Source organism: Perca flavescens, chromosome 9 (genome assembly GCF_004354835.1).
Source record: "Perca flavescens isolate YP-PL-M2 chromosome 9, PFLA_1.0, whole genome shotgun sequence".
NCBI classification, from domain to species: Eukaryota; Metazoa; Chordata; class Actinopteri; order Perciformes; family Percidae; genus Perca; species Perca flavescens.
The window spans coordinates 29893481-29919154 of NC_041339.1; the positions used below are offsets into that span (position 1 = coordinate 29893481).

Genomic DNA, 25674 nt, shown 5'->3' on the forward strand with positions numbered 1-25674 from the left:
GTTCAGTGAGTCATACCGACAGGAATTAGCTGGCAGCTGGCCAAGGCAAAACATATCCCCAGAACCCAGACGACAAAGGCAGATATGAATATGGAGAGGGGGAGGCAGGAAAATTGGAAATCGGATTAATCTCTTAAATTCTGTTTTTCCATTTTTACAAAATCATGTTGTGCACCAAAGAACTTCCAAAATATGTCAAGGTGAAACTTTAGGAAAACTTCATAAAATTATAGATATTGTAGCCCCCTCCTCAATACACACACACACACACACACACACACACACACACAACAATGTATAAACAAATATTCACATATTTAAGTTAGAATAAAATAATAAAGTAAAGTAGTCAATGAAATAGAACAAGGTAATAGTGGATAGGCTGTGTGTGCAATACCTGTGCCGTATGAGTAATATATGTTAAAGTGCAAATTGAAAACTTTGATTATAGTGGGTATGGTAATGTACAAAACCAGCATAACATAATATTCATCAGAATCATGGGTTAAATTTTCAAGTTGTAACAAATAAAATATTATTAAAAGATTAAAAGAAACTGGCTTGAAAAGTGAAGTTTAATGTGAATTTCAAGGCAATGCCTTTAATGTACCACAAGGTGGCGACAAATGTTATATAACAGCAACTGGTTTCACTTTGTTGCTGTAATCTGTCCAATCGGTGCTGCTGTTGCTCCGACTGACCGCCAGGGAGCGACGGAGTGATGAGGCGGGCTTTAAGGAACTCCGTTCAAGCTAATATCTGTTATTTCTGTGCATCCGTTTAGTCCTTATTTATTTCAAAATAAAAGCAGAGGCGTACTTTTACCTCAGTATTTCAATTGTATGCTACTTTATACTAAATTATACAAAATATAATCCAAAGTAATGTGTGATTATCGGTTAAAATAAGACTTTATTGATCCCTGGGGAGAAGCAATTGTTTGTTCTTGAAGTATATTATTTATATTCTTGCTTGTCAACATATACAGTCTATGCTTGTCAAGCAATTCTATTATGTTTACATTCATGTCTTTTCTAAGTCATAGTTAATCACTGTTCAATCCCTGCACTGTTCACTTTAGCACTACACTTTAGCACTACACTCTACCGTAGCACCTTATCATGGTCATTGCATCACATGGTCAGTCCATACCAGACCTTTGCAATCACTTCACAAATTGTTAACTCTTTACATTTCTGAGTGATTTCTATGTATGTGAGATATATGTGTGTATGTGTGTTTGTTGTGTTATGGCTGTCTAAGCTACTGGATTCCTAAAATTTCCCTTGGGGTGAATAGGCCTAAAGTATCTATCTATCTATCTATCTATCTATCTATCTATCTATCTATCTATCTATCTATCTATCTATCTATCTATCTATCTATCCATCTATCTATCTATCTATCAATATCCAAAGTAATTAAAATGAGCTCCTTTTTTACTTAAAGCATTTATTCTTACACTGCAGTATTGCTACCCTAACCAAAGAGGTTATCTGAATACTTCTTCCACCACTGGTATCACTGATTGTTAATGGGTTCAAAGCATATTTAATTTATTTTGAAAACACAACAGAAAGCAGCTCTTCCTCATCGTTAGCTTCACTGACTGTAACTGTTGTGTGTCAACAGCAGCTCTACCATCCTCCCACACCACAACAGTGTCGGTACTAAACACAATGGGGCTGTAATGTCAGCGAGGGGCGATATTGGAGCATCTTCTCAAGAGTACTGATTCTGTGTATGGATTTAATGATGATGAAAAAAAAGAAATTTAAGTTCAAGGTGGACTTTGAGCTGGACGATCTCTCGTCGGTTCCCTTCGTCAACGGTGTCATTTTTTGTAAAGTCAGGCTGCTGGACGGCGGGTTCTCCGAGGAGTCTTCTCGGTGAGGATGTTCAGTCATTCAAACACTGACTGGCTTTTTTTTAAGCTTGCAGGTTAAAATAGCTGAGGAGCTTTAGCCTTCTATGATAGATTAGCTACTAGCTCACCAGCTAACATGCTACATGACTAACGTTAGAAACTAGCTAACGTCAGTTGTGGTTGTTCAAATGTAACGTTAACGTTACCTTCCAGTCAAAGCTATTTTAACCGAGGCAGAATTGTAAACGCCATGTTAGCATCGAGTGGAGAAAACAAACTTTAGCATGTGTGACAATTAGCTACTGCTCTGAAATTAGTTGGCATTTACGTTTCACAGGCTGACTTCCTCGCTGGTCGTGGTATTGATTAACTGTGCTATGAGTAGCCAGCTGACTTGTCACATAACTGCCACACAGCTAAATACGACTCCTCTGTCTATTGATGCTTAAAGGGATAACGTTACTTTGCCAATATGCAACCAACTTTATATTATAATATTGTTGGTAATAAACTTCCCTCCATCTTACAAGTGCCCAGATGTCTTGACTCTAGGGCTGGGCGATATGAAGAAAGTCAAATAACACAATATTATTGACCATATACATCGATGTCGATATTGCGAGGATATTGTAGGGTTGACTATTGGTGCTTTAACTTAATATTTCACAATGAGATTTTAGATAAATAATCATCAGTAATGTGGACATAAGTGGGTAAGCCTTTATTACCAGGAAAAGACAACACTTCTAACGATATTACGATATCTAAAATCTAAGAAGATATCTAGTCTCTTATCACGATATCGATATAATATCGATGTATTGCCCAGCCCTACTTGACTCACTCTGTTTTGGGCCTTTTAACGTATTTATAAGTTACAGTAAAAAGTGGCTTTTTATCATTCTGCCCCTTAAAGACTACAATGGGGAAAGCATTAAGCTTTTTTTTGTCCAAAAAACAGTCTAAACCCAAATAAATGTATTCATTTACTGTCACATAAAGACAAAGAAAAGCAGCATATTTTTGCAACTGAGAAACTGGAACAAGGTAATGTTAGGCTCTTTTGCTTGAACAATTCATCAAATATCAAACTAGTTGCAGATTTATTTTCTTTCAATCCATTAACCATCTACATCATTGCAGTTTTCATCCAAAACCCAAAGATATTCCAAATATTATCATAGAAGAAAGAAGAAGAAACCCCGTATTCACATTTAGAAGCTGTAGCCAATGCATTATTATGATTATTTTGTGTTTTTGCTTAAAAAAAAAGAATGAATGTATGTAGCGATTACTTTCTGTCAATAGATGGATTGATTAAATGCCTGTGTAGCTGAATGGACAAAGTGATAATGTTGGTGGTACAAAATATGTTAATAATATATATATAATAATAATTACACTGAAATGGTTGTGAAAAGGAACTAGACGATAAGACATCCAATAACGTATTCAAGGAAAGAAATGACATAATCCTATGCCAATTATACAGACTACACACTACCAATACACTGCTGTCAAGTTGAGACAAGCACAGACAGTCATCTCCTCTTTAACCTGTTTTGGGTTTTTGCTCATAAATTAGACAGGCTTCCAACACTGGACTAAGAGAATAGCATTGTTTTAGAGTGAGGCTGTAGGGATTAGATGGCTTCCCCCGGATTATATAACAAGCCCTCTGTTTGCTCTACAGTAAGTAGCTCTTATAAAACGGCTTGCTAGAAAGGCCCAGCGTGTCGGACTTTGCGAATCAGGATGCTTCTAAGTTCATGACATTAAGGTCATTTTAATATAGCTACAATTTTCTTTGTACATTTTGTTATATATGAGCAGCCACTGCAGCTGAATCAAAGCGAAGAAACACTAAAAGGCTTTTAATCCCATTACCCAGAGACTGTGAAGCTGATACGGTCCAGATTCTAATTAAAACATCCTGTTCTGGCTCTGAAATGTTTAAGGTAACAAAATTCATAGTCACGAATCACGAGTCTTGAGCGTCATTAAATAAAATTTTTGTAGCAGTTTGATTTGTTAGACCCTCAAACGTCAATGTTTCCCCTGACACTATTTTGAGTCATCCCAACTGTGAGTGTAAGGGAAGTTAGGATTGTTGTTTTCTGAGCCTTTCTTTTCCTTTGGTGTGGCTTGTCATCAGGAGGACTGCACCATTGTTACTGCCCAAAACAAGTTTTCCAAGTATAACATTTTATGGACAAATTCAGAATTACAGTTAGGCCTAGACATTAGAAAACTCTGCACCAAATTCATGTCAACATTTTTAGTTTTCTATGTAACAACGCGTTAATAAGAGAGTTTAATGCCTGAAGCCTGACGGCAGCTGCTTTGTTAAAAGGAGAGCAGCTGTAGTTTAACAAGACATCTGACCCATGTACAGAGATGAAAGAGACAACCTCAGCATGTGCTTAGAACCAGACTTACTCACCCTCACATACGTATAATAGGATTTTTGCTGCACTGAGAAGTGCTGTGAGTTACAGTACATGCAGTCAAGCACACAGTGTCCAGCTGGCTGGGAGTTCCCTCTCTGACTCTGGAAGTTCACTCTCGGAAATGTATCAACCCCAGGATGAAGTCATCGTGTGTAAAACATTAGTCACGCAATTTTTTTTCTTCTTCTAACGAGGCAGGGATGCAGTGCACGACTCGGGCCTGTATATTCAGTCAGTCTTAACAGGGATCTGCACGCCGTGGTGATCATTTAAGTCTTCTATCGTAAATGTCTCGCATTGCAACACGTTCTGTTTGTATCCCTCGTCTTTGTCTCTTTTTGTCACTATTTCGGAGGTAAACTGCATCATTGTTATTTGTACTGTATTTGAGAGGGAAAAGCATCGGCTCTGCTTGTATTTAAATCCAGCAAAATTGGTCCAAATGAATGGCATGTGGACTATCTTGACAGAAGGGAGTTGGTTAAGTGAGTGGAAGAGGAGAGGATGCCAGTGAAAGGGAGGCCATCTGGGGTATCGTAATGCTGCCCACGCATACACGCTCTTTTCTCTTTCTCTTCATCTCATTCTGTCACTCAGTAGACACTCTCATTTACTCTCTAGTTATTGACCAGGGACGTGTGCACATGGGTTTCTCTTTCACTCTCATGCCAAAACGAGCTACACCTGCTGCTGTAACCTTTAGATCAATTGGTTAAAACAGCATTCCTAATTAATTAGCTTGTTTAATAAGTGGCCTGAAAAAATTGAGGCTAAGCACATAAGCTTGTATTGGCAACTTAAATCAGTAGCCTTAAGCAGGGGGAAGAGATGTGAGGGTTGTTAATTCAGTAGTCATTCAGCCTTAGTGACTTTCATTGTTATGTAATAATGATTTTAAAACTTAATGAAATTAAGTTTTGCTACTGATGCAAAACATATTTTTCAATCATTTGCTTTTAAGAATATAGACATTTATTTCCATAACTGTTTTGCATTTTACAAAAGAAGCCAACATTCTCAAATGTTAAATACACGGCTGAAGCAGCGTTACAAAAACCTCTTCTTTTAAATGCAATACAGTTAAAAATTGGCAATTGTTTAAAATTTTAAATCTGTAACTTTTTTTTATCAAACAACACCTGGTAGAGCGGGCGCCCATATATAGAGGCTTATTCCTCGACACAGCAGCCACAGGTTCGACTCCGACCTGCGGCCCTTTGCTGCATGTCATTTCCCCTCTCTCTCCCCTTTCATGTCTAAGCTGTCCTATCCAAATAAAGGCTTAAAAATGCACAAAAAAAATTATCTTAAAAAAAAAAAATGCTATTTTCAAAGTGCGCTACTTTGGCTCGGCTACAGCTCTGTGTCTGTCCCTCTGCTTCGGTTTCACAGAGTCTGACTTAATGTCCCGCCCACAACACTATCTCCCTATCTTTTACTGTGTAGTATGTTGAAAGTTTCTAATTTATTAAATAATTGTTTAAAGCCTTTAAACAAAATTTTGTGTTGGAGTTTGTAGGGCTGCCACCTCTTAGTCAATTAGTCGACTAATCGGTCGTTTTGGTCTTAGTCGACTAAGATTTCTTTAGTTGATTAGTCATTTTTTATGCTTATTCATGCTTAATTACTTATTTCCAAGAAACGTCTGAGCACATTTATGGTAAACACAAGATTTATAGTGGTGCTTTTGCAGGATTAATTGTGGAGAAACTCAGTTTTACAGATGGTTAATTAACTACATTTATATTGTGCTTTTCTAGTCTCAAATATCTCTCAAAGTGCACAGCTCTGTCAATTAAATCAACTAATCGATTAGTCGACAAAATCGTATAAGTGTTAGTCGACTAAGAATTTCTTTAGTCAAGGACAGCCCTAGGAGTTTGTAACATTCCAAAATCGTAATTTTTACTTACTCACTGTAAATGCGTATCTGTTCCAAATATCGGTTATCGGTTTTACTAACTACTAATAATCGGTATCAGCCTTGAAAAAACATTATCGGTCGATCCCTAATTTTTGTGCATATTTGTAAGAAACCTTCTTTCACATGTATAGATATGATCCATTATGATTCTGGGTAAGGAGCCAACTACAATCAGAAGTTATAATGTGAGTTTTCCAAACCGCAAAAGGAAATGAGCTTTTCAGTTGTACAGAGATGTGTTCAAATGATTGAGCTACATAAGGACTGAAATCCCAAATCCCTGCCAGTGTTTGCACCAATCACCTCTACTCTAGGAGTATCTTTCTGAAGCTGGCTAACATCCAGTTGTAAATTGGCTTTAGTGACCACAAATGCAGCCCATGCATAACAAATGCATTTCTGACCTTACAGAGTGCTGAAAGATGGTCTAAGTGTTTGTGATTTCCCTTTGCAGGGAGCCGGTGCAGGCCAACTGTGTTCGATGGAGGAAACGGTTCTCTTTCCCCTGCAAGATGAGTGCCAATGCAGGGACAGGTGTACTGGACCCTTGCATGTGCCGTGTGTCTGTCAGAAAGGTACAGTATGTGGCTACCGAGCTCCAGATTTCACATATAGTAATACCTACATAGTGTTGATTCATAATCTGATGCTTTGCATGTGAATGTACAGGGTTCAGGTTAAAGATGCATCAGGCCAAAAATAAAGGCTGTTGTTCTTGTCAGTGTAAAATTGCTTTACCTGGCTTAAATTCTGGTATTAGTTACTGTACGTTCACATTTATGTGCCAAATTGAAACTTGAAAATATGAACTGTAAAACGCATTTAGCAAGCACAGCATTCTTAAGAAAACAGACTCATCACACAGTGAAATCTTTTGCTGACCATCCTTTGTCTGTCCTTTTAACATTTAACCTTAAACACGAGTGTGCTCTGTGCTGTGGTAGTTTAATCATAGTTTATAGGCTATAACTGCCAAAAACGGCAGTAAAATCAAGGAAATGGATAAGCCTGAATAAGCCTTCCCGGTGAAATGCATCTCGTGTTTCCACATTGTAGCTGCAAGCTATTTCTGGTGTGCCCTGCCCTCTTTGTTTTAGGACACGGAGCATGTCAAGGACTCAGAAACTGAACTGTACTGTTGTTTTTCTTTTTAGGTTTTGAACTTTAAAATGTCAAACAGTTGCCCCTGCCCCCATTTGGACCCAACAGCAAAAGAGTAGTTTTGGTGTACTGTATATTTTTCTGCTCATGGCATGTAGAATATTTGTAATAATATTAGTTTACCAGACCAGAATGAAGTTGTTAAGTTACTATTAACGGTACCAGGACTGGAGAGCATGACTCAGTCTCTCCACTTTGATTTATATGGAGCCAAAACATTTTAATTAAACTTTCTTTTCCTGTTTTAGAATTTTGAAACTCAAATCAATTTCAAACACATTTGACGAGCAGATGGTCATCACTAATGCAATGTTGTTGTTTTTTTTTTATTTAATCATTTTTAAATGGAGCATAAGTTTAGAGTTCAGTTTAATTTAGATATGTATGCTTCTCTTTTCCAGGAGCTGAAAGGTGGGAAGGCATATGCAAAGGTATTGTGGTGGCAAATTTTATTTTAACCATTTGTTTAATGATATTAACCATTGGTTTAATGATTGTTTTATAACGCCACAAGATTTAGCTTCTTCATGTGTAGATTCAAAAGGCTCCAAGTGAAATAGTTGGCAACCGTGAACTATAGCCCAGTAGAATTATTTAGTTTTACTAGTTTGAACCTTCTCACATTGTTGACTTTTTGCTTAGATAGAAGTGGAGAAGGCCGATGACTGGTTACTGTTGTTTAGGCTAATGAAAAGAACAGGAGCAGAGGGGAAGGTGAGACAATGGTTTGACTGTTAATGATGTCCTCTCTTCAACTATGGCCATACTAAAAGATACATTTAGAGGGGTGGCTTAATGGAGTTTCTTCACTATATGATGTTTGGATGTTTAGAATTTAGGTTAGAAAGACATTTTCAGTTGTGCTGCGTGTACCTTTTGAAACTGTTTTCTCCATTTGCAAATGTAAATAAATACTCAAAGACCAAACTTTGGTTTAATTCTCAAACGGTCGTTATTCGTTTTCATTTGATCATTGATATTTCTAAACGCTGCTGCTTCATAGGAAAACTTCCATCACAGTATTTCCTCACATAGTTATGTCATCCAACCCCCATCCCCTAACCCAACCTCCAGGTCGCCTAGATTTGCAGTAATCAACCATATTTATGTAGAACACCATGTGAGCCCGTAGCAAACAGATGGCCGTAGCTGCCTGCGGGCTGGCTCATTATGTCATATGTTATCGCTTTTACTGTTTGCAATTAATTATTTACTTAGCAGGCTAAAGCTCTTGTGGACTTTCTAGACTAGATGAAAGATTTTTTTTCCCTGTAAATATTAAAATTGGAGAAAATGACCAGCTTGTCATTGAAGAATTAATATTGTTAAATTTCCCTTTAGTTTCTCCCATGTCATGACTGCTGGCATTTTACACCCAGAGATTTTCAGAGTGCTGACTGTGCCAAACATCAATCTCCGAAAAGAAAACAAAGTTCACCCAGTGTCATTCTTTCTCCTTCAGCTTGGTTTTGCAGATTTGAATTTAGCAGAGTTTGCCGGCTCAGGGAATACAACCCGCAGATGTCTGCTGGAAGGCTACGATACCAAAAATACTCGCCAGGATAACTCCATTCTCAAGGTAACGTTGAAGCTACGGTAACGCATCCACACCAGTCTAATTTGACGTCTTCAGGAGGAAACCTTGGTGTTTTGAATACAATCCTGGTGTTTTTCCCAACTAGTAAGCAGGAGCGGAAAAAGGTTTTCGCATAAACATCTAGGATTGAACAACAATTGCTAGGTTACCAGGTAGTCCGTTAAATTGTAGCCAGAAATAAACCATTGAAGAAAGTGGTGTCAACTGTGGAAGATAAGAGGCAAATTAAGCCATTATCTGCCTTATTTCATGTACAATTTTCATTCCTAATTTGTGACAAAGCTAAAGAAATTCTCACCTAACATTTGGACTTAGTCAGGGTATGCTGATTCACCATGGCTCTTTAAGATCAGTTGGTTAATCTCCATATACTTTTTTTAGTTTTCTTTCTTGATTCTCGTCAAGTTGGAATAAAGTACAACTATGCTAGCCTAGAAATCTAGACTCACCCTAGTGGCAGCAAATTTAATTTGCAGCCAGGGGGGTCTAGGCACTCTCCGTTGGCTTGCGAGCTGGAAAAACCAAACTCTGGTCAGGCCAATCACATCGTGTATAGAGTTAGTGGGCGGGCTTATGGCTGCTGCTGCTGCTGGGAACAGCGGTCTTCTGGAAGACTTGGAGTTAAGCTTTTCTTTGAGAAAAGAACAAAGAACGGCACAGAAATCATTCTTAAAAAAGGATGATGTGTTCGGAGTTTTGCCGACTGGATACGGCAAAAGTTTAATCTATCAACTAGCTCTGCTACCTTCTTCATTGCTCTGCCTGGTTGTAGCGCTATCCTATTGCATACAGAGGGAATTTGACAACCGTTTATCCCGCCCCTCGGATTGAGCCCTGCCTATGGTGAGTTCCCAGACCCAACATCTTGATGTGGGTCTGACTTGTCAGGCTACAACTATGCTTGAATCAAAAACACTTTTCCATTTCTTTCTTTAAACTAAGAATCCAGGCTAATGGAAACCTTGAATGCAAGTCAAATGTGAATCATTTAACAAGTCTTTTTTTTTTTTCTTTCTTTTCATAGGTCATCATCAGTACACAGCTCATGTCAGGGGATCCCTGTTTTAAAACGTAAGTCAAACTGATATTTTTCACCTTTTGTATGGCACCAAATCTGCTTTGGTCTGCAGTTCATGTTGTATTAAGTCAGTCAAGGTTAGTGGCAGCTCACTTGTAGTTCAGTCTAGTGCTGGGTAATATTGAGTCCAATCAAATATCATAATATTCTCGACCAAATACACCGATGCCGATATTGCAGGAATATTGTTGGATTGACAATTGGTGCTTTGATAAATAATCATCAGTAATGTGGATACAATGACTAAGTGGGTAAAGGCAAATAATAGAACAGCTAGAAAAGTCTGGTAAGTTCAGAAAATGGCATCACTTTACTGTAATGCAGCCTTTAAAACCAGGAAAAGACAAAACTTCCAAAATTTAAGACGATATCTGGCCTCATATCGTGTCGATATAATATCGATGTCTTGCCCAGCCATAGTTTAGTCATTTAACCTGCAATTCCATTGTAAAACCATTAATTGCAGAAGTTTTTGGACTCAAAAAAGCTTGTGAATTAAACTATTCTTCTGTCTGTGCTCGACTATGAGCTTGCCCAGATTTAGATATTTACCGTCTCCCTGAGAAACCAAAACCAACCCAATGACCTGGACTGGACTGTAATTTAAAGCAGTGCCCTCTTTGTTCTTTCAGAACCTCTCTCTCTCTCTCTCTCTCTCTCTCTCTCTCTCTCTCTCTCTCTCTCTCTCTCTCTCTCTCTCTCTCTCTCTTTCTCTCCTTCTCTCCATACATTTCATGTCTGTATCTCTACTGCCACTATCACATAAAGGAAAACCCTAAACAGAAAAAAAAAAAATGATTCTGTATTATGTGCCAAAGTTCTGACATTCAGTCTGCTGCTATAATCTGCTGCTCATTGCACTTGTTTGGGAGTGGATCCAAGAATGCTGCTGTAGGTGTGGTACTGACAGCTCTCAGTGCTGCACGTCAGACTTGAGAAAGTTTCATGAGAATCAAACCATACAGAATTAAAGCAACACCAAAGATTCTTTTGTACCAATAATGTTTCCAAAATCGTTTCAGTGGTTCATCAACTCATAACCAGAGGTGTCAAAAGTATTCACATTCATTACTCAAGTAGAAGTATAGATACTAGGGTTTGAAAAGACTTGTGTAGAAGTTGAAGTATCAACTCAAGCTTTTTACTTAAGTAAAATTGTAAAAGTACTGGTTTCAAAACTACTTAAAGTATAAAAGTAAAAGTAATGTAAGGCAGAGATCTTCAACCAGGGGTCCTCAAAGTCATTGCAGGGGGGCCTCCAAATTATTGTAAATTTTTGAGTCTTTTTATTTTTTTTGATTCTTTTAAAATTAAAATGCCTTAACATAATTCCAACATATTATTAGCAAATATAAATTCCCACTGATGATAGGCTTACTGGCCTATAGGTAAGGGAGTCCCTAAGATATCAGCCCACAGATAGTTAATCCTAGATTTACTGTGCCACATACAGTATGTAACATTAGAATATTATAAAATCATGCCAACAATTAATATTTTAATAGCTTATGAAAAAAGGGTATGTAAGAACGCTTTAGGTTGCCCTAACTGTTATTGTAGGCCCAGTTTAATAGGCAACTTAATTTCATACAAGTTAGTTGGGGGTCCTTGCTACATTTCACTTTAAGTTAAGGGGTCCTTGGTTTAAAAAATGTTGAAGACCCCTGATGTAAGGGGGAAACAATGCCATTAAGGACAACAGCTTAACCCCAAAACTTTAGGACAAAATCATATGACTATAATAATGTAATATTAAAATCATACCTGCAAACTCAGAAGGGCTGAAAAAGGTGACACATCTCTTCTGTGTTTTTCAGACAACGGCAGCTACAGTCTTGTGTTACAATCCTCTCCAGTGAAATACAGACACACTTTTACACCGTTTAGCTGTCAGCATTTTAACCGTGTTTACTCCCGCTGCTAGCTAACCGTAGGCTAACGTTAGCTGCTGCCAACTGTAGTGTTAACTAGCGTCCCGTGCGGCGATGTTTCAGTTCCCTCTAACGACCGTTTTCGGAGCATCAGAGAGAAGCGCAGGCATCTAAGTGGCACCTAAATAAGTCACCGAAATCCGAGTTGCTATTCGGTCCAATAAATAACGGTCGTTAAAGCACCGGTGCGGTATTAGCACCGGGTCTGTGCAGGTTTGATGGATCGCGTACAAACCAATAGGGTGTCGGAATGACTATGTTTATACTTCTCATCCAACCACAATCACATTCACTCTCTCCGGATGGAGCAATTTGGATAGGGTTTTTTGTGTGTTTTTTTTTTGAACGATGACAAGCCGGAATGAAAACAAGCCGAACTGAAATATGAGTAACGAGGCTATTTTTAAAATGTAAGGAGTAGAAAGTACAGATAATTCCGTGAAAATGTAAGGAGTAGAAGTAAAAAGTATGCTGTAAAATAATTACTCCAGTAAAGTATAGATACCCAAAATTTCTACTTAAGTAAGGTAACAAAGTATTTGTACTTACTTACGTTACTTGACACCTCTGCTCGTAACAGGGTGAACGGCACTTCTGCATTCGCTTTGCGGCCCTCTATCGGCTGTAACCGCACTATGCAAGTTTGCCAGATCGGGTAGCGGATCTGTAGTTCAAATGAGAACGGTAATGGACAATTCTGCTTCCAACCTGTAGGGGGACCGAAGAGGAAAAGTGCTTTGGTATTGCTTTAAGCAAGCCGAAAGAACTGTTGGTTATTCAGAATTTCACAATCCAAAAGCATTGCTTGATTTCATCCTGCAAGTATCCCGCAGGTTGTCGCACTAGTTATTCTAGTAGAAATATGACTTTCTGTGAAAGTATGTGTCAGAGAAATGCTGTTTCAACCAAGGGCAAAATTTGACCTAAAAATTATTCAGTAGCCTGTATGTTAATGCCAAAAGCTGCAGCATGTATTCAAATACTAAGCATCTACAGTATGTTCACTTTTCTGTTCGCTATTCTGAATGCTAATATTTTATGCTCTTTCCCTTGATTAATCTTAATGATTTAATCCTCACGACCCCATTTCACCTGTTTTTTTTGGTCTTTCTCACCTTGCTTTGTAATATTAGACAATTGACACATTGAAATACAAGACAGGAGAAAAAGCCTTATTGTCTTTCCTGTGTCACCAGGCCTCCCTCAACAGCCACAGTGATCGGGATCCAGGGTGATGGAGAGAGCCTGCTGGAGGAGAGGAGGGGAGGGGATTCACAGAAAGGCTGTTCTGGTGAGACAAATCACGCCACATTACTCATCTGCCCTGCTTAGTCATCCCATGTTTTCCAAACATTCACAGGCACCTAATAGAGCACACTTGTTAGCCATCCTATTGCGTGCGGAGTCTTAGGTTTAGAGTTTGGATTCACTTTTATGTCTGTACAACAACCTCACTGTTTTCTTGTCTGCCTTTATTTGCAATGTTAAGCCTTTGCTAATAATTGGTGTAGATTTACATTGGAATGACATGGACACATCTCTGATACCTTTCAGGAAAGCTAAAATATTCCTCCCAACATTTTGACTTGTAATCCCAAGGCTGAAACTAATTTTCAGTTTGGTTAGATCCCCATCTGGATAGCTGTGTAAACTTGCTGCGCACCTCATCGCTTGTCGTTGTTGTAGCATCAATTTCTATTATATGTGGCTAGCAGATCTAACCAACAGTTGAAATAAAAAGATTCAGAGTTAGTAATTAGGTTACATTTATAATCTTAGAGTGATTAGAATCCAAGTTTACTGGCCAAATTCAGATTAGAGGAAGGCATAATCAATTGTAAGTAGTACCTTCTGATAGGAGAGTGCTCTGTTATATTAAATAATGTATTGCTTTATAACACCTTTGGCAGTAAAAATGTAAAGTTAGAAATTCAAATTCAACTATAGCATAACCTTTGATTTACCTGCCTCCTCGACATATTCAATTCCAAATTTAAAAGTGCGCTTAGCCCCAGCGACAATGCAAACCGACCATTGCCTGCTGCTCCTCCACATTATTAAATGTTTCACAGAGGTTATTTGTCACAGAGTTTAGCGACTTCCAGCTACAGTAAAGTGAAGGCCAATTTTGTTTTGCACATTTTCCGTGCTTTTTAGTTGGCGTACAGTATTAGTTAGAACTGCTGCAGGTGACATGCTCTTATTGCAGGTTGGTTGTTGAAGTCAAACCTCAAACACATTAAGACAAGCATCAATTTCACCGCATGGAAAAGCACACTAATTCAAATTTTATGGAAGTTAACCTCTAGTTTCTTACTTTTATTCATTAGGTTAATTAAGGTGTGTGCGCGTGTGCGTGTGGGTGCACTCATACTTCATATAACAGCTATTTATCTCCAATCCAGCACTATGCAAATATTTCTCTTCCAGCTGCCCCTTTCTGCTGCATTTCTGTTTCACCCCCCCTCCACCCCTCCACCCCCTCCCCCCTCTGTCATGTTCTGTGTGTGTTTCTCCATGTGTGAACATATTACAGTGTTGTTTCTCATGGAAGCTTAAGTGTAGCGCAGCTCTTTCATGTATAATTCAAACTAGTTCTCTTTTAGATTAGCTACAATCTGCTCGAACCCTGTAGGCTCTTGCGTGGTTAAAAATAGGAGTGTGTGCAAGTCTGTCTAGGGGGTTTGTGTGTTTGTATGTGCACACCACATGTGTATTTGTCTGCTAAAGACAAAGCTCTTTCCTGTCAGCATCATCGTGTCTTGGCCATGCAAGTTTGCAGCGTATGTGCGCTGCAGGTGTGTTTCATGTGTGTGAGCAGTATCAATTCAAATGGGAGGTTTGGTAAATTAGGAGGAAATATGGTGTAGCCTTTTATTGTGTAGATGGATTTTTGTCATAATATCTTCCTGAATGCTTATTATCCTCCCAAGACAAGTTGGAGTGTTACAAATAATTGATTGAGAGCATAGAAATAAAATGATATTTCTATGCACCGGGTCACTGGAACCTACAAGGTTCCATAAGTGAGTCAAAAATGACCTGTATCAGTATTAGAATCACAATTCTTCATAACAAATATATGCTATCTTCAATTTTGAACAAAATGAATTATTTAAATTCTACACTAGATTTTTTTAAACTATTTAAATAAGATAGTTACCGTGTTTTTGAAAAGGTTAAGAAAAATGTGCATTATATTGGGGGGAAAACAGTAGCCAGGTCATGATTGACACACCTATGCTTAATCTCTTTTGAAATTGTGTCCGTTTTCTGTTGTGTGGCTGAGGCAGAGACCTTTCCTTCCTTTCCGGCAGGCAGTTGAACTCTGATCTCTTCTGCTTTGTCGCAGCTCAGCTTTTTGCCCGTTTGCCTTGACACATGTTCATGTGTCTGCACGTGTTTTTAAAAAGGCTCAAACTCCAGACACTATTGTACATACAGTTCCATCTCTTTTTTTTTTTTTTTGGGGGAGGGTTCCTCTTCAGCCTCACAGATATTGTGGATTGCACATGATTTCCTTTACATTGCAGAACCACCTGAGCTGTGGCACGGTTGTTATCGTGGGTATAATATTGTAATAGTATTAAACAACTATTCCTCTAAATGTGTTTGTTTTTTGCCAAACCCCAAGCAGAGCTACTGCTGTGTTCAGATCCTGGCCAACTGTGATCAGTCGCTCATTCAGGGATGCTGAAGTAAGGGACAGTGTGTGGGAGGAAGAGGAGAGTTTTCTCTGTTGTTGTATCTGTTGGTAGGAAATAAGCTAAAAAAAAAGCCAGTAACACAAACTGAGTTTATCTCTGTGGTCTCAATGGAAACTTGTCTAGTCAACAATCTCTTTCACATGAACAGGCGCTTTATACAGTTTCTGGGGTTGGCCATATCTGGTGATGTCTGTCATAATCTGCAAATAACAGTATGTTGTATACTTGATCATTTACAAAAGAAACGTGCTGCAGCTCGTGTTGCTGCTTTAATTTTAATTTTGGTTCAGTACAGTCAACCAATGTTTAAAATGGCTTTGGAAATGTATAAAAAGTGGTTTGCAACCCAGCATTCTTGTTCGGCCCCTGATCTCTGTCTCAAGTCCGTGTGCGGTCCTTCTCCTTCAATTAGTACAATCGACCACAAATGTTCACGTCAGAAACACGTTGTATTACTTTGTTCAGCTATTCCTGCTTTCATTCACAAAAACTATCCATGCCATACACCAATCTGGTGTATTGAGCTGAGAATGAGCCATGGTATTAAATAAGTACACAGCATGAGCCTTGCACGTTTTGTTCTTGTTTGTCCCGTGCCTCTCTAACTATATGTGAAGGCATGAGAAAAGCTGAACATCAGCTTTTTTACTTAATTATGGCAGTTTGTTGCAATAGAACAGACTCTTTCTAAAACCAAGCTTTTAGGCCTTCGTCATCCTGTTTGTCTTTTCTTCTGTTCTTTCTAATCTCCCAGAGAGTCGAGAAGGGAAGTGTCCTGTTGTTTCTGATGAGCTCGGGGGCTGCGGCCACTCCCGAACATCCAGCTACGCCAGCCAACAGTCCAAACTTTCAGGTAAGTGCACCCCACATTTATAAAAAAAAAAAGTGTATTTACTGTTGTCGACCTGACATGGATGGCAAGCAATCATACAGACCATGTTTGCAGATGGTATATAATGTATATGTAGCTGTCCAAGCTGGCTTTCTGAGTGACAATTGAAACTAGTTGTTACCAGCGTAAACTACATAACACAAGTGGTGTACAAGAAAAGTTTTTGTCCGACTGAGAAAAGCTTTTGACTGAAGAGGAGGGAAGTGATAAAACTGTTTTCCAGTGACCCTACACCAGAGCAGTTCAAACCTGAGGCCCGAGTTTCCATTACAGGCAGATCAGATGACTGTAATTAAAGATCAGAGGAAGTGGAGAGATGCGCTAAGAACGGCTCGGATGCCTCTCTAATTTTAAATTTGACAATGTATTTCCTGCCTCATATTAACGTGTGTGGGAAGTTTGCTCTTCCCTTGCTGTAGTGATCTGACACCCTGAGATAATCATAAATAAAAAAATAAAAAAACACAGACAAAATAAAATAGTACAAAAATAAAATACCAAACAATAACATAACATACAAACAATAATCATACCAAAACAGTGTGCTAGCAGTAATATAATGCATTTTTTGTTTAAAGATAAGTTTTGAGAAGTGATTTTAAGGATATCACTGATTCTGAAAGCCTCCGATGTCTCTTGCTCGAAATGGCTTCCTGCAGACCTGAACAGCGCGTGAGTGTAACTGTAACTTTACTGCACTGCTAAATCTTTTAACACACTGCAAGTTGCAAATCCGCTTGACAGCACAGCAAAATGGGTTTTGCCAGAAAGGGAAAAAAAAACTAAAACTGTATAATGCCTTATATGAATAGCAGATCATTGATTTATGAATTAATGTTTTCATTCAGATACTAGGCAGTACATCTGTATCTTCTTCTGCACTTGTCGTTCATTCGTACAGAAATTATTGGACTTTTATGTGCATATATCAAATTGATCCACTTTCATTAATGTTTAAAGGCAAATTAGACCACTGGTGCTACAGTATTACTGCATGCATATAATATGATGAATGTATCTCAGTAGCTGGTGGTTGCAATCTCTTGAATGCACCTTTGCACGATTTATCAGGGCATACAGCTACTTAACATTACTGATCATAGTGATGGTGAAACCTAGTGAAGAATTTAGCGGCAAAATTTTGTTTTGCAGAAAACCGAGCTAAAGAGAGTGACTATTGGACTTACATTCAGAGTGGCCAAAGAAAATCAGCAATAGCAGAATTTTGACCTGCTACTGTATTATTATATTATCAAATCTTTGTCAGGATACAGCACAGGTCACTCCCGCTCCTCCAGCATGTCAGAGTTCAGCCACCGGAGAAACCATTCAGTGGGCAGCGCCTCAACGGGCATCGGCAGCCTCCCAGAACCCAGCGAAGACCGAGACAGAGAGTCCAGACCCTGTCCTGCTCTGCCTGAACACCCGGTCCCCACCACCACCACTAACAACCCAGCGGGCACACCAGTACGGAGCGCCTCGTCCTGTGAACGACTCAACAGGTGAATCTTTAGGTGATTTGTCAAGTAAAGAAAGGTAATTTACTAAAAGTATCCAGATAATAATCATTTTCATACAGAAAGCAGTCAGCAAGTCATGGTGATCTCTTTTATCATAGGTAATTACAGAGTAGCAATTGTTTTAAGGAAGTTAACAAAACTTTAGGCATAATCAGTGTCTGTGTCACATTTCAGGAAGCAGCTGACATGCAGTAAAAAGCAGCGAGGCAGAGCAGCGGAAGAGTGTGTGGTTTCATTATGTGGTGTCAATAGCGGATCTTAGTATTGATGAAAATCTTAGTCTTTGTGTTTTGTGAAGTGTCCAACCATGAATCAAGCAGAGTAACTTCACAAACTCAAGACTGGGAAGGATGGTTTTAAAGTGCCCATATTATGAAAAAATCACTTTTTCTGGGATTTGGGGTGTTATTCTGTGTCTCTGGTGCTTCCACACGCATTCAAACTTTAAAAAAAAAAAAAAGGGTCGATCCATGCTGTTTTGAGTGAGATAGGGGTTTCTGAATGTGTCCTGCCTTCAGTCTCCGGGTGAGCTGGTCAAAATCTGCATGGCTTTCTACGTCACTAGCCGAAACGAGCTGGCTAACTGCAACTGTTAGCGCTAGCACGCTGCCTCATTCTCAATGGCAAAGCACTGCTACAACACACAAGTTCACCATAATCTACAAAAGAACTACTTACATGTTTACATTTAGAAGAAGTCTCCCAGCTAATCCTGCCTTGTAACTGACCGAAGTTGGAGAAACAGCCTTTCTTTTACTGTCTATGGAGCTAGCTGACATGATCTACGATCTGAGCTACTGCACATGTGCGAGTGCAATCAAAGATAGTACAGAAGAAAAGATGTCTCACTCTGTAGCTAAAACAGGGACCTGAACACAAGGTGAAAAGAGGAGCTGCAGCAGTGAGAGAGAGAGCTGTGCAGTACAACAAAAATATGGTGTTTTTTGATGTAAACCTATTCTGGTACAACCTTAAAATACAATTATGAACCTAAAAAATGAGCATAATATGGCCACTTTAAGTACTTTTATAGCTTAAAGTACACTTTATATTCAGTCTTTGAAGACCAGCATTTAGTCATGTAGTTCTCACGTCATTATTACCTCAGACGCTGTAGCGTGTTTTACTTCATCCAGTTATTAATGTTCAGGGTTCCAGTTTTTTGAAGGAATAGTTAGTTTTGGTAAATTTGCTTTTTTGCTTTCTTGCCGAGAGTTGGATAAAAAAATTTATACCACTCTCATATCTGTACATGTCAATATGAAGCTACCACTAGTTTGGTGACAATGAGTCGACAAAATCATTTCCAGCTGCTTAGATGGAATCCCTTGGCTCACAGATTGGCCACACCCTTGCTTAGCACTAAGTGAAATGTAGATTCACTATGAGAAACAAAGAACATTTTCTGTTTGTGATGAAAGCCATTAGTGGTCAAATGAAAGTGACATGAAAGTGTATCCTCTCCTCAGACACCCTGTGAAGCAGGACTCCATGGAGTCTCAGCTAAAAAGAATGGACGACACGCGGGTGGATGCTGACGATGTTGTGGAAAAGATTCTCCAGAGTCAAGACTTTACACCCAGCCTACTGGACTCCAGTGCTGAAGGTAGGCTACTCATCCAGAGAAACAATAAGGTGTCTCTTATAGGAATCGCCATTTCTGCATTTCTTTGTTTGGGGTGTCAATGTTGAGTATGTTCCCAGGCAGATTTCCCCCGTCTTGTTTCGTCTCTTCAAGGAAAGGTTAAAGTTACAAAACACAACCTTATTCTCAAACTCTGTAGCAGAAATGTTAATCAATTACTCGATTGACAGGAAATTAATCAGAAACTGATTCATATAATATATTATTATCGTTAATTAAACTAGAGCTGCATCTAACAATCATTTTCATTATGTTTTTATCTACCAGTTGTCTCCATTAATCTATTCATTATTTTGTCGTTAAAATGTTCTTGTATGTCAGACCAACAGTTACAGTGATGGAAAATAAAAAGAAGCAGAACATATTTATATTTAAGAAGCTGGTATCAGCACATTTTGGGCTTTTTGGGCTTGAAAATTGACTCAAAAGCTAAATCAATCATCAAAATAGTTGCCGAGAAATATTTCTGACCATCAAATAATCACAAACCACAAATATCATTCAATTTGTATCAATCAATCATTGGTTGCAGCCCTAGTCTGGAGAATGTCTGTGTGTGTTACAGTAAATGCACAGCTACTTTGCCTAACACAATAATTAACTTGACAGTACTGTGCTACCCCATGAGTCAGTCTGTGTACTTTGAGGAGAATGGCATTGTTTTTCTTCTCAAGGTCTCATCCAGCTCAAAGCTAGGAAAAGAAAGCTGCTGTCAATAGATGATTATTTTTAGATTGCCTAGCAACTGGCTGCTCCTCATGACAAGAATTCTACAGGAGGATGTGGGTGCTCTCTGTACTGACCGTATGACTACTGACCACAACTGTTTCTGTTTCAGAGGAAGGCTTGCGTCTGTTTGTTGGCCCTGGGGGAAGCACAGCCCTCGGAAGCCATCACCTTCCCACCAGGTGAGCATGGGATATTCACTGAACTTAAATCTTTAGTGCGTACTTTTTTTTTTTTTTTATAATAATGAACGTCCGTTACATTCAAGCCAAGGCCAAATGAGTTGGTACAAAGCTTATTAAGACTAACGGCTCCACACAAAACTCTCTCTGTATTTCTCAGTATGGCTGTGTTTAGAAATTGGTCTCCTGTGGCGACCTTCGCGCACAGAAACTCAAGTCAAGATAATTACTAGGGGTGTGACGAGACGCTTACTCCATCTCTACGAGACGAGACACATCACGAGATTGGGTTCACGAGAACGAGACGAGATTTCTCGTCGAGGTGAAAAGTTGTCTCGTGAGGCGATGTGATGTCAGCGTGATGGAGCGTGAAATTACTATTGAAGATCCCCCTGCCACTTTTAAATCATTTGTGTGGCAACATTTTGGTTTCCCTGCGGAAATAATAAACGGCGAAAGAGTGACAGACAAGACGAACATAATATGTAAACATTGTAAGAAAAAAATGCCGTATACCGCAGCTAACACGAGCACTATGCAAAAACACTTACAGCACCACCACAGCTCTCTACTAACTAGTTAGTAGTACGGCATAGTAGTAGTACGGCAAAACCAATATGTTGCCACACAAATGATTTAAAAGTGGCAGGGGGATCTTCAATAGTAATTTCACGCTCCATCACGCTGACATCACATCACCTCACGATACAACTTTTCACCTCGACGAGAAATCTCGTCACGTTTTAATCTCGCAAGATCTCGTACAACGAGATCTCGTCACACCCCTAATAATTACATCTAGTCCATCATCTTTTTTTTAATCCTCCGTGTCCTCCTTGGCTACGTAGCAACTGTGTGGAGGAGGGGTGGGGGTGAAGCACAATCACGGAAGGTTTGTGTCATGTGGATGCACCGACAGAATTGTTGTCATTACTTAAAATTCCTCATGGGGCCGACAGAAACTACGCACTATAGCTTTAACTCATTAGGGCTCAACACTAACTTTTGGTTGCAACTTTTGGTTGCCAGAACTGAAAATATGTTTACCATTTTTAATCATCTTATATTTTGAATACTTGAAAACTAGACTATAAACTGTGTAGTACTGAATTGTAGAGTTAGACCCTTAACATGTTTTTCACCATTTAAATTTGCACATTCTTTGTGATGTTGACAGGTTAGTTGAACCTTTCATCCTACAGTCAAACATCTTAATTTTCATTCGCCATTGTCTCTAAAACACACGTGCAGTGAGGTCTGGTTCTGGTGACTGTAACCGCAATATTTAAATATCACTAATGCAACAGATATTTAAAAAATATATATTTTAGGGTGCATGTTTTGCTGTTTGCTGTCCCCATTTTCATGTTATAAAGTAGTTGCCAAGAATCAGTTGCCAATTTCTTAAAATGGTTGCCAATGGCTGTAACCATAACTGCTCATATTAAATTATGTATACCATTCATAGTAGATGGAGAGGGTGGAGGTAATAATAAATAGAATTCATATAGCGCTTTTCACGAACTCAAAGTCGCTGTATAGGTAGTCGATTTGAGTCTTTTGTCAAAGGTTCAACCATTATTGGCACTTCCAACTTTCTCTGGATAAGAGTACAATAACTGTTGTCTAGGAGATTGTGTTATTTTACTGTTTCAGCTTTTATTGCCACATGGCTCTAGGGATGGCAAAATCAGTCTGACAGTTGGTCCACCACTTTGGTTCAGACTGACACGTCAATGACTAGTAGATGGATTGCCATGCTACTTTTATTATAAACCTTTGCTCTAGTGCCACGATGAGGTTGACCTCTTTGGTGTGAGTGAAACATCTTCGCAGCTATTGGATAGATTGTCCTGAGAATTTGGTGGGAACATTCATGGGTGAAAAGTTTCAATTTGTCCAGTACTTTAGTTCATATGGACTAGATACCTGCAAAACTCAGATTAATGTAGATATAAGGCCGGGTCATGCTGCAGAGTATTTGCTGTTTGCTTGGGTGAGGATAGGATTCAAGGACGCTTTAAAAGGGCAGTAGGTCAGAGAACGGTGTGATATAACTAGTAACTATTTGTAAGACAAGTGGAGCTAGATAAGTAGAGATAACGGCTGGACGCAGGCCCTGGCATTAAGATGATACTGCCTATCAAGGCTGCGTGGCCAGCCACAGCAGTTTAGCAGCACTAAGCAGACACAATGTAGATATAGGGAAGGGTCAAGTATCTGCTCTTTTTTTGGATGGGAGTGGGACTTAAAGGCAGCTTAAAAGTAAATTAGATCAGGGTTAGTCTCGCATTGCCAGACCTTCCTCCACAGTTCTGCGGAGGAGGGTCTGGCTCGTCCACACAGCATTCCCGGATAGCAGAAAAACGTGCTCTGGTTTATTGGCATTTCTTTAAACCAATCACAATCGTCTTGGGCGGTGCTAAGCGCCGAGCGGAGCCAAAGTGCCGCTTCAAAACCGCCTCGGGAAGGAACTTGTTTTGGTGGAACATGTGTACGTTCAAAGGTTGTTTTAGTCATGCAACAGAAAACTCAGATTGGACAGATAGTCTAGCTAGCTGTCTGGATTTACCCTGCAGGGATCTGAGGAGCAGTTAACCACAGTCCTCACAAATCCACCGGAGTTTAAAATTACAACACAAATAAAGGCATAAGGTAACGGACATCCAGAAAGAGTGACATCCGAGCAATCCCAGAAGTGGATCGTCGTGAATATAGACTAGGTCACGGTTAGAAAATGGTGTCGCCTGTCATTTCGCCCAGTATATTAAACGGCACAGCCTGATACCTACTACAGTGCCTAATGATAGGTTGAAACTTAACTTAACATAAATAGTGGACTTCCATAGGAATGTTTACTCAACTTTTAGCACATTTACTGTGTATTGATAACTTTTCTGTATTTAAATTATGACAGGGTTTGGTGCAGAATTATTTTAACACTAGAAAAAGCGGGAATGATTGATTCAGTGATAATGCATTGTAAGTTGTCAGCCCATTCTTTGTGATATGTGAGCCAGATATTCCGGTTATATATTGGTTAGATATTGGGTTGCTAATTTTGTCCTTTTTTTTTTGTTATCCCAGGGTTGGTGCTGGAGCGTACGAGCAGGTGGTCATAAAGCGTTAGACCTGCAGCCTCTCAGAGGTGGACTGACACTGCTTACATAAAAAAAAAAACTGGAGGCAAGGCTGTGTCAATTTCACTCTGCATTCCTACAGCACAACCGTTACCTGATCAGCAGCACCGTCTCTGACCTGATCATTCTGTGAGCAGGTGACATTACAACAGTGCCCTCCTGTGTCCATATCTCCTGTATGACACTGTAGCTCCCTGATCGATTTTTAAGAGTGAGAGGTAAACCATTATTATCTCAGTGTAAACATACAGATATGAATGAAGTGAAATGAAACATTGGCCAGTAACATACATTAACATGTATATAACTGAAACGGTGTACTCCTTATTTTCTGGGTGTAGACTAGCCTCATCTTTTGGGGTCAACTTTGTCATGCGGCATCGTAATCCAACCCAATTTTAACTGTTAGAAACCGGAAGAAAACAATTAATCTTTCTCTCTAATGGAGGACACCGGGACAGGCTATGCGTGTGTATCATCAGAACAAACTGAAATCTACACTGAAGAGGAGTATGCAATGCGCTTTCAATACATTCCTTTAGTCTCTCAGTGTTTGTTTTGGACTTCCTTTTCAAATAGGATGTTGTATTTAATATTAGCCTATAAGCTGCTAAAAAGTTGTAGTTGTTGGCACTCTGACAACCGTTGGCGTTTTAAAGTTGAGAGTATTTTACTACAAAGACGAGGCATCAGACTTAAGCTATTTGATGAGTGGACTGTGTGAATGTGTACGTGTCTGCTATGTGACAAGACCACTTTTATTAGTAGTAACCGTTATCCTGTTATGTTGGATGAGTGGAGGGATGTGACATGATCTCTTGTAAGGAATGCTATATTGGTACTTGCAAAAAGAAAATGGGAGAACATGACAATTTGCTTTCTAGTAATCGTAACAGGTCCTTGTTCTCATTTGTTTGCGGAGCAATGTTTTAGAAAATCCTGCACTAGTAATCTGCCCTACAAAGGCAAAACACAGCAACATATATGTTCAACACTTTTTGTTCAAAGAGTTTTTTAATCCAACTTTCTGACTATACTGATATTGGTAATCCAGTTTCTTGAATTCAGATTTTAGTAAACTCTAAAAATCTTTTCTTTTGACTCTAGTGACATTCATGTGCTTTGGTGTGATTAAGATACCTTCAGTCTTTCACTATATATTCATATTAATAATAGATGTACAGACACCCAGCAAAACGGATACATTTAATTATCATAATTTAAAGACTGAATAATGAGAAGTTTATTTTCGTAAATAAAAATAGTTTAAAAGAACAGAAAAGCTGAAAAAACACACTCTGTTGGTACATACTGTGTTTTCCCCCTAAGTTACTGCTGTCTGCCTTTGTAGGGCAGTTGATACCGAAAATAAAAAAGGGGCTTCTGTGATGGATATTCCTATAGAAGGGCATATATCTAATGCCAAGCATTTTAGCTATGTATCTATTGTATACCTGTGCTTTGCAACTTAACTACATCTTTCTGAGCTGGCCTGTTGAACAGGAAGCTTACATCAGTGAACAAATGGAAGATCCTGTGACGTACTCACAATTTTTAATTAATGTGTAACTGAAGCATACTGTCATTTGTTTCACTTAAGGATTGTACAGAGGACTAGTTAAGTAATCCACTGCCATAAGGAAAATACTCAGCAGCACCTGTTTTTAAAAAGGCCTAGAGTACTAGTTTTGTGCGTGTATCTATACCTCCTAACATCTTAACTGTAAGATTTGAGAACAGTCTTAAAACTAGTATAATTAACCAATGCAATCATAGTCTCACTAGGGCTGTAGCGATACACTAATCTCACGATACGATACGATACATGATATTCAGCTCACGATACGATATATA

At 38.9% G+C, this 25674-nt stretch overlaps 1 protein-coding gene across 1 annotated transcript; it reads left to right on the forward strand.

Annotated features, from left to right (window-relative positions):
- Positions 1-1611: 1611 nt before the first annotated feature.
- Positions 1612-25674, forward strand: fam102bb (family with sequence similarity 102 member Bb). Its single transcript, XM_028587567.1, has 11 exons — positions 1612-1889; positions 6696-6816; positions 7804-7833; positions 8865-8981; positions 10024-10070; positions 13205-13299; positions 16470-16568; positions 17875-18109; positions 19597-19733; positions 20611-20680; positions 23768-25674. The coding sequence occupies exons 1-11, from the start codon at positions 1744-1746 to the stop codon at positions 23808-23810; spliced, it is 1140 nt and encodes a 379-aa protein (XP_028443368.1). The 5' UTR covers positions 1612-1743; the 3' UTR covers positions 23811-25674.

Coding starts and splice junctions, on each gene's coding strand:
- fam102bb (XM_028587567.1), top strand. CDS start 1,744: ATGGATTTAATGATGATGAAAAAAAAGAAATTTAAGTTCAAGGTGGAC. Junction 6,817..7,803: donor GCCGTGTGTCTGTCAGAAAG/GTACAGTATGTG, acceptor TCTCTTTTCCAG/GAGCTGAAAGGTGGGAAGGC. Junction 7,834..8,864: donor GTGGGAAGGCATATGCAAAG/GTATTGTGGTGG, acceptor TTTCTCCTTCAG/CTTGGTTTTGCAGATTTGAA.